At 39.2% G+C, this 10,115-nt stretch overlaps 1 protein-coding gene across 4 annotated transcripts in view; it reads left to right on the forward strand.

Annotated features, from left to right (window-relative positions):
- LOC129939952 (uncharacterized) overlaps nt 1-8,002 on the forward strand; it is a 41,853-nt gene extending 33,851 nt beyond the window's left edge. For all 4 annotated transcript variants that reach the window (XM_056048150.1, XM_056048151.1, XM_056048152.1 and 1 more), the window contains exons 25-26: nt 7,210-7,294; nt 7,367-8,002. In XM_056048150.1, the coding sequence (XP_055904125.1) occupies nt 7,210-7,294; nt 7,367-7,672 (391 nt within the window). In that variant the 3' untranslated portion in view covers nt 7,673-8,002. The remainder of the gene's footprint in view (nt 1-7,209; nt 7,295-7,366) is intronic.
- The last annotated feature ends 2,113 nt before the right edge of the window (nt 8,003-10,115 follow it).

Consider the following 10,115-nt stretch of genomic DNA (forward strand, 5'->3'; position numbering starts at 1 on the left):
TTTTGTCATGAAAAAGTGCTTTCTCAAACTAGCCGTTCGGATTCGGCCTAAAATTGTAGGTCCCTTCCATTCCTGACAACAGTACTCGCACACAGGAATGGTTGAGAGTTGTAAGTCACTAGGCCCTGGTTCACAACGGACTGTTGCGCCACCCCATTTGATTTTTTTTTTTTGATTTGATATAACAGCATCTACAGGGAAGAGCTGTATTGAGCCATTTTTATTTTTGGCATCCCTGCCAAACTCGTCCGAAACAACTTTACAGAACCTTTCGATGTCAAAAAAAGGTTTTAGACAAGTTGATTCATTGTCATGCGATTTTTTTTACATTGTCCTTGAAAGAATAGTGCAGAGCTCACACATCAACACTAGAGGCGCTATCTTTCAAAAGTCTGTCCAATTACTAGCATATGCTGATGACATTGAAATAATCGGAAGAACTCAGCGAGATGTCAACGGGGCTTTTGTAAATATTAAGGCAGAGGCTAGGGACCGAGCTAGATGGAGAAGTATGTTGGGTGAGGCCGTAGTTCACACAGGACTGTAGCAAATAGGGCCTCCTCTACTCCGTATACACTCTATAAGCATATCTGGTACGCTTGCAATCAGATGCCTTACATTTTACATATAGGGTATACGCATCCAACAGGCTTTCTACGCATCTATGAGCTCCTATGTAGTGTTCACAATGCTGAGGATTTCTTTGATGCTTCTTCTTAACTAGTCGCATAAATGCTTGATCGGATTGAGGACTGGACTCTTTTTTGGCCATGTCAAAAGTGTTTTATTAGCGTCAGAAAGACCCGTGGTACGAGTCGTATGTGGGCGAGCATTGTCTCGAATAAGAACAAACCCATCGCCAACTCTTTGTGAAAATGGGATCGCACCAGCTCATATTACCATATCAAAGTAACTGCCCTCATCCAGGATAATCAGCTCCGTTCTGCTAAGAAAACTTATTCCAGCCCATGCAATAATACTGTGCCCCCAAATCGGTCACTTTCGTGAACGCACGGGTCGAAAAACGTTCACCTGCCTTCTCCACACTCGTACTTGCTTATCATTACTCAAAAATTGGATTTTGCATTCTTCTGTAAAAAGTCAAGAGCTATAGTTGTCCATGGGTCAATTTGAATGCTCACGGGCGTACCTTAATCGCTCTCCCCGATGGGGTAGTGGATCTTTCGGTTGAATAGCACGCGCTCTGTAACGTTGAATATCTTAATCAATTAGATTGCAAATGGATTGATCACTGACTTGGTTGCCAGTTTACTGTGGCAGTTGAGTCTGTAAAGCCCGGGCGGTACCGTTCTTCTTGCTGAGTTTGGACCCGAATTTTTCCTGATTCTTGTCTCCTTGCTACACTCGCGGTTTCTTGGCCGCGTTTCCACACGTTTCGCATAGCTTGCGACACACCGATTCGATTTGCAATAGCCCTTTGAGACACTCCTTACTACAGCATATTTACCGCTCTAATTGCGTTTTCAGTTTCAAGAATTAGTCATTGTAATCACGTTTTATCACAAAGAAATAAAGAACAACAATTAAATAAAGAAACACTTACCAACAACGCTAAAATCGGACTGAGAAAACATATGCAATAATTTTTACATTGATTGTTTTTCGAACGATCGTTTTTTTTTCTATTCACTTGGAGGTAACGGTAAAATTGTTATTCAAAGCATTGATATGGAATAATATACATTAAAACTTTACAATAAAATTCTGGGCTTCGATCATTTTCACCAATAAAGTATTTTTTTAAGCAAAATATAAAATAAATCTTGGCTGGGCCCTATTTTGTTTTGAGTAATTTATTTTATAAAAATGAGCTCGCCATCAGAATAGTGAGTTGGTAGTTCGCGAAGTTTTTATATATGGCTGATACCACCTTACAACATTTAGTAGCAACGTGTTTCAGTGTCATAGTTAGGTTGGATAGGCAGAGATTGGAAAATTGAGAACTTTCTTTTTTAAAGAGATGCTAGTTTGTGTTTGGCCAAGAATCAGGCGGTTGAAACAATTTCTGATTCTGGTTTCTGCCTATTTTAACTTGGCTTCTTATATTGTTCATTATTAACCTTCATATTCGTGTCAATTCATTTGGGATGCAGGAGGCATATAAAGTCTGTAAAAAGATGGTAGTTTAGAATATTAAATTCTTAACATTGTTCTATTATCTGCCTTAGAGTAACAATGTGGTTTTTTATTGATTTTCTTGAGATGCATCCAAACTGCTATCCGATCTTGTAGGAAAGAGGAGAGTATCTCACAAGTGGTATTCAACAACATGATACCTGCATATGTGAGGTACGTTGTGACATCTCCTTTCTTGTGTATGGGACCATGGTTGATTACATTTGACAAAATCTCTCAGCGTTGGATTGAGGTAGAATATTTCTGCATGGCTAGAAGCGTTTTATGCTTCGTCTGCCAAGTCTCATCCTTTGACTTTTGAGTGTGCAGAAGTCCAGACAAGATGTATTATTTGTTGGTATTTATCGATTTTGCCGAGAATTTTAAGGCACATTGGGTGCTGGGTCTTGATATTTCAGATACAATTTTGCGCTGTCAAAGCAGATATTTTCTTTGAAAACAGTTATTTCTGTAGCTTTCAGTATAGCTTACGCTTCTGTTATGTATATGGAGAAGTATTCTGGGATTCTAATGGCGAAGAGTATGGTTCTTGCTTCGGAGAATCTTAAAATTAAACCATCCGTATACAAAATATTCGAAGAAAAATGTCTGTATTTTTTTTTATTATATTGTTTAAAAAGTTGTGAGTCGGTTTTTATATTGTTTAAAAAGTTGTGAGTCGGTTTTTTTGACTGTGGATTTCTCTTTAAAACTGCGATGGATGCCTTGATACAATTTTTTGGAATAATCAAGAATGCTTAGCTTAAGCGGGTTGATTGATGGTGTTTTATCAGCGTTCGTGGCAGGTTTTAAGGCAACAGGAATCGTGGATTGAAATGTTGGTGTTTTTTTTGCGTTGCAGAAGTTGTTGGAGTTCATCTATTATAAGAGAGTTATATAATTGACAAATTTTAGGGGACTTGTAGTCAAAGATCTCATTCCATGTCTAACAGGTAGCTGCATAATATGTTGATTCGATAATATTTAGCGTTGACTTTAACAGCTTCATCTTCGATTAAAGAATATATACCATTGTACTAATAAGTCTCTAGTACCTAGTTAAAAGTTTTGCAGTGTTGCTTAAAATTATATTTAACGACAAATATTGTATCTAAGATATTAAGGTGGTATACATATATTTATAAATACATTTGCCATTGCAAACAAAAACAAGTTAATACAAAGACTTACAATTTCTTTTTGAACATTCATGAAGGTGGTTGCTTTTTTCTGGTGAAATTATGATGATATTATTCGATTAGGTATATAAGAATGGGATCATTGACTTTGGACATTCAAACTATGTTATTTGCATACATAATGTGTTTTAGCAGATTGAATTTTAACAAAATATCGCTTATAGTGTTGTAGGTTATAACAGAAAGTGGCGATCTTTTTTCAAGATCGTATATTGAAGATTTAGCGAACAAGATTTTAGGTAAAAGTAAATTTTGGTTTCGAAAGTGCGTCTTTTAAAAAAAAGAAGATTAGTATGTAATGGACAGCAGTTAAGAGTCCCCACGGTCGTATGGGAGGCACAGGCGAAAATAAGTAGCCTGAATAGGATAACTACTTTGGGTGAAAAAATCATCTTTTCCGATGAGACGTATTGTCCACAAGGAGACAATTTAGTACAAATTGTGGATTGGCGACATAATTGGTCCACTTTTCTTCGAAAATTCACCGGTGGCGTCTACAGTTCCAGTAAGGTTGAACTACTTAGTGAACACCTTATAGGGCTTCTTCGACTTATTCGGAGCCCAGGCCTGTAAGGAGCGGTTTTATCCGGCTCCCCATCCTTGGAGTTATACTTAGGATCTGGCCCTCCAGGTTGGAGGTTGTGCGTCGGGGTGACTTCCTGGCCACGTAAAAGCTTTCATAGTTGCGAAGCACCAACAAGCCTCGGATACGGACGGATTAACTGTTGACAACCAACGCAAACGAATAAAGGACAACGAACTTCGGATATGCACGTGGAATGTTAGGTCCCTTAACAGACCACGTGCGGCCGAAGAATTAGCGGAGGCCCTAGAACGATATAAAGCAGATATCACCGCCATCCAGGAAATACGATGGGATGGGCCGGGCAAAAAGAGGATGAAAAACTGCGATATTTACTATGGTGACTGCTGCCGCGGAACCCAACAGCGCTTACTTGGATGCGGCTTTGTCATTGGAGCCAGACTTAGGCAAGAAGTCTTGAGCTATAGGTGCATCAATGAGCGCCTCATGACCATACGCATCAAGGCTAAATTCGGCAACATTAGCCTGATATGCGCGCACGCCCCCACAGAAGAGAAAGACGACAACACCAAAGATATGTTCTTCGAGCTCTTAGACAAAACATATGAGCAGTGCCCTAGCTACGATATTAAAATAGTCCTGGGCGATTTTAATGCCAAGCTAGGAAGGGAAGACATCTTTGGTGGAATAATCCGGAAGAACAGCCTGCACGACAACACTTCCGACAATGGATTCAGGCTCATAGATTTTGCTGCGGGGCGAAACGTCATGGTAGCCAGTACGCGTTTTCCACACCTCAACATCCACAAAGGAACTTGGACTTCTCCAGATCAATCTACCGTCAACCAGATTGACCATATTGCGATCGACGCCAGACACGCTTCCAGCATTATGGATGTACGAACTTTCCGAGGAGCTAACATTGACTCGGACCACTACCTCGTTGTAGCCAAGGTAGCACTTCGGATTTCCAGACCCAAGGCAAGACAGGGAGGTGCTGGGAGAAGATACAACGTCGAACGGCTACAATCGCCAGAGATCGCCAAATCCTTTTCCGACCGAGTTACAAGTAACCTCTCTCGAAGTTCTCTGCCGCCAACACAATGTATCGAAAACCAGTGGCAACATTGCCAAGATGCACTCAGAGAAGCCGCCTCTGAAGTGCTGGGTTTCAAACAGCCACCAACAAGGAACCCCTGGTTTGATGAGGAATGTCGGCAGGCAAATGCAGCCAAACAACAGGCACGCAAAGCGGCGCTGCATAAAATGACGAGAGCTGCTCGTGAGCTCTATGAGCAGAAGAGGCGAGAGGAACGCCGACTTCTCAGAGGGAAAAAGAGAGGGCATGAGAAGCGTGCGATCGAAGATGTTGAGAGGTTTAAAAGCAGGAATGAGGTTCGAAAGTTTTATGAACAGGTGAAACGAAATTCACAGGTACATAAACCTAGAACCGAAGGCTGCAAAGACGAAAGTAGAAAGTGGATAGTGGAACCGCAGTCAATGCTGAGTATATGGAAGGACCACTTCTGCAGACTGTATAACGGCGATGAAGAACTGAATTCCGCTGTCAGGCAGGATGACCCAGTCGATATAGACGACGAAAGCCAACAATCCCGTCCTCCCGACTTAGACGAAGTAAAGATTGCCATATCTAATTTGAAGTCAAATAAAGCCGCTGGAGCAGATGGCTTGGATGCCGAGCTCTTTAAATCAGCTGGGGATAAGCTGGTTAGGAGCATGCACCAACTTATCTGTAAGATATGGTCGGAAGAAAACATGCCCGATGAATGGAACCTCAGTATTGTTTGCCCGATCCTGAAAAAAGGAGACCCTCTAAACTGCACCAACTATAGAGGAATAAGTCTACTTAACATCGCCTATAAAATCTTCTCTGCCGTAATATGTGAACACCTTAAGCTCATCCTCATCAACCTGATAGGTCCTTATCGGTGTGGTCTTAGACCAGGAAAGTCCACAGTTGATCAAATATTCACATTACGGCAGATCCTGGAAAAAACTCAAGAACACCAAATCGACACCCACCATCTTTTCATCGATTTCAAGGCCGCATATGACAGCATCTACAGGGACGAGCTGTATAGAGCCATATCTAGTTTTGGCATCCCTGCCAAACTAGTCCGTTTGTGCAGGATGACCATGGAGAATTCACGCTGCTCCATAAAGGTTGGAAACAACTTAACAGAACCTTTTGATGTCAAAAAAGGCTTTAGACAACATCGTGCTTGAAAGAATAGTGCAGAGCTATCACGTCAACACTAGAGGCACTATCTTTCAAAAGTCTGTCCAATTACTAGCATATGCTAGTATAAGCATAATCGGAAGAACTCAGCGTGATGTCAATGGGGATTTTGTGAGTATTGAGGCAGAAGCGGCAAAAATGGGTTTAACGGTTAATGAGGGCAAAACAAAGTACATGCTGTCGTCAAGAAAGGACATACAACACCGACGTTTTGGTCAAAACGTCACAATCGACAGACGTAACTTTGAGGTAGTCAAGGACTTTGTCTACCTAGGCTCCGCTGTAAACGCAGAAAACAACACCAGCGCTGAGATCAAACGCAGAATAACTCTTGCTAACCGCTGTTTCTTTGGACTAAGAAAGCAATTGAGTGGTAAAGTCCTCTCTCGAGGGACCCCGTCCTGCTATACGGTGCAGAAGCATGGACTATGACAAGCGGATGAAGGCACCTTCGGTCGCTTCGAGAGAAAAGATCTTCGTGTGATCTACGGTCGCATCGAAGGGGAGTGGAGGAGAAGGTAGAACGACGAGCTGTACGGGCTCTACAGCAACGTAGACTTAGCCAAAAGGGTAAAAGTCCAACGACTAAGATGGCTGGGTGACGTATAGCGCATGGAAACCAATGCTCCGGCCCGGAAAGTCTTCGAATCCGCACCCACAGGACAGCGCAGTAGAGGAAGACCGCGGATAAGGTGGCGCGCACAAGTGGAAGGTGACCTCACCCAACTTGGAGCGCGAAACTGGAGACATCTAGCTAGGGACCGAGCTAGATGGAGAAGTTTGTTGGGTGAGGCCCTAGTTCACACAGGTCTGTAGCGCCACCTTAAGTAAGTTCTTCGAAAATTAGAACAAGAACAACATTTTAGTCAACGGAGCCAAACGACTTTTTTTTATTGAAATAGGGCTTGGGTTTGGATGACCTTTTATTATCTTTCGTCATTCGCTTTTGGCCGCTTTGTAAAGAACCGTTATATGTGGCCATATCGTAAAAGGAATTATATTTGCAAAGTTTATTTACATTTTATCCAAACCAACCCGTTATTAACTTCCTTCTTTTCTTATAATTTCAGTGATTCATCGCTCTTTGTCGACGTTTCAGGAAGCTTAAGCTTTGATGATATCATAGAAGAATACAGTTTCCCAGAAGAACCTATGGTAATTTTTATTTAGAAAAACAAAATATATTCAAAAATTATGTTAAATTTGTTTCTTTTTTATGAAAATTAGGACGATGATCAAGACGATGCGCTTTATGAAGAACTTTTCGAATGTTCGCCTTCTGAATTTTCACAAAATATTGAAAAAATCGAAATTCCAAAGCACCATACGCCCGATCGTGCCGCCGCCGCTGCTAAAAGAAGAAGGTGCTCAGAAGAATCGTCTGATGATGAGGATAAGGAATTTTTTCAAGTCATAAAAGAAACTATGAAACAATTACCAAGTGACGTTAAGAGTGACGCTAAAGGTCACATAAAAGCTTACTTAAAAGTAATTGCATCAAATCATAATTTATGGAATTTCAATCTCGATTGAATTGAAAATGTTTGTGCATGAGAAGAAAACAAATCATTTTTTATTGTTTTTTTTTTACACTTTTTCAAAAGCAATTGATATTTTTTTGGACATTAAATCAATGCGTTTCGCCGAAGCACGAAATAATGTAACAAATGAAATCTACTTTCATGCCTTAGCGAAGCGTATTTGGAATAAGGGTTGCAAATAAATGCCAATTTAAAGTTGCATGTACATAAGATTTAATTTGTTTATTCTAATTTAGAATAATTACAGTATTTAATATTAAACTTTATGAGCCCATAACTAATTAATGAATAAAAAAGAAGTTAAACTTTATTAACAAAGTTATCAATCTATTATATTTTTATTAATTTGTTTAACATGGTGGTTTAGAAAGTTCTCAAGTATCCTAGATCAGCAGAAAGTAATCATATTATTTCGTGGAGGACATTTCATTTTAAATTCGTCCTCCAAACTCCAGAATTGTCAGAAAATTTGGCTTTTCCAACGTGGAAGAAAACCAACCCTACAAAGGTTACCGATTGGGGGGGGGATTTCTCCGATTTGTCCGAAATGTACTAATTTTGTATCATCGTAACCGTTTGGATAGACAAATCGGAGAAATCTCCGAAACAAATGGCAATTGAAGCTATCGAGCGAACGTAACTGGTGAACATAGAACTCATTCGGCAGGAATGTGTAAAACTATCTTTTATACAGGGTAGTCGTTCCGTAATTTTCAAAACGATAATCGTCAAATAATATAATTTGCTTCACGTAACTTTATCACTATCGTCTCGTTCTATCGTTTTCAGTATAAGTTCGTTGAGTATATTCAAAATGTCAAAATGAACTCAACGTAAGATAAGCTTGTTCAATAACTTGAAGATGTTATTAAACTTGGTTTTTCTCTTTGGGAAATTTTGGAAATATGTATTGTTAATAAACATGCCAACTATTATTGTTGTTATTGTCACTTTTTGTATTTTAAATTTTTGCCGCCGAAGAATAAACTATAATATCAAAAATGTTGTTCAATGTCTGATATTTTTGTAAATCAGCTGCAGTAATAATCCCAATTTTGTCCAAGGGAAGGAAGTGAAGACTCCATTTTATCCACAGAGAACATAACTTGGCTTCAAAAATATTTGTTGTTTCCAAAACTTCTTTGGATTAGTGCTTTCTGCAAGAGCGATACTAACCTGTCGAATATACCAATGTTCCTTCGCCCCAAAGTTTAAATATATAAAAAAAATCCTTAGATATGGGTTAGAATAGATAGAAGGTCCCATTCATTTATTAATTTGCTTTGTTACCGAACTCATTGTATTTTTTGAGTTTTTATTTTCATTTTGTAACAAAACTAAACTACACCGAAACTTTTTTGCTTCAATTTGCTTAGTTGTCAATGGAAATTAATAGCAGACGATACCAACTTAGCTATCGTGCAAACGCTATCGTTTTGACGATATCACTTTGACGATTATCGTCTTACGTTAGGTGAGACTATCGTCGAAACGATATCGTCTAACGATTATCGTTTTACGGAATGACCCCCCAGGGGTTTCCACGTAAATAAAACACATACAATATTTTTGTCCATGATTTTTTTTTATTATAAAATTTAAATGTGACCATTATGTGTGCAACAAAACATCATTCTAAGAAGGTTTTTGTATGAAATTTTATACTCACAGTTTAAGGCACCTGCTTGCCGAATTTACAATTGAATATTTAGAATGAAACAACAAGAACTTGTGTGTGCTACCACCAAGTTCATAGGCTGGAGTTATAGCTATTTCACGGGGACCAACCCGATCATCAGACTCCTTTAGTGGTGCTTAATCGCTTTATGTTCAATTTAATTTTTGAAGAACTTTTGCCCGAGCTGGGCAAAACAAATTAATATATAAACACTAAATTTCTTCAAAGCTATCATCTAAGTCCGGCGAAATGTATAATAAACACAACATTTCTGTAGAGTATCGTTCTTTCAGATCTTCTTGGCTTCTCACATGCTTTAAGGAAAAAATAAGTGGATAAGAGCTTGCAAGCATGTTAAATAGGCCCTCATTCTGCCAAATCCTTGAAACTTTACACGTATTCTGATATCGACATTTCTTGTAGTCTTAATTTTTGCATTCCTTGGCTTCTTCTGAAAGTTCTTCCCTTGGTAGTGATTGATATTCAATGATATTTTGACTATGAACCAATATTTCGTATAGAGTAGGTGTGAGTACTTTTGCTTTGAAAAGCTCTACCGTTTTCTTAGTATACTCCCCAAACTTAACTCCATTCACTACTTTTCTGCAATTCAAAACGTTCAATATTACATTGAGCCTCAGGCCAAGGCCAATCTCATCGCGAAAAAGCCTTTGGATCTTCTTCTTTTCTTCTTTTTTACGCCTCCTTGGTCCCAATCGATTCATCAGTTACTTCTCCTTCTTGTCGAACAGTTTAT

This window comes from Eupeodes corollae, chromosome 1, assembly GCF_945859685.1.
Source record: "Eupeodes corollae chromosome 1, idEupCoro1.1, whole genome shotgun sequence".
Lineage (NCBI taxonomy): Eukaryota > Metazoa > Arthropoda > Insecta > Diptera > Syrphidae > Eupeodes > Eupeodes corollae.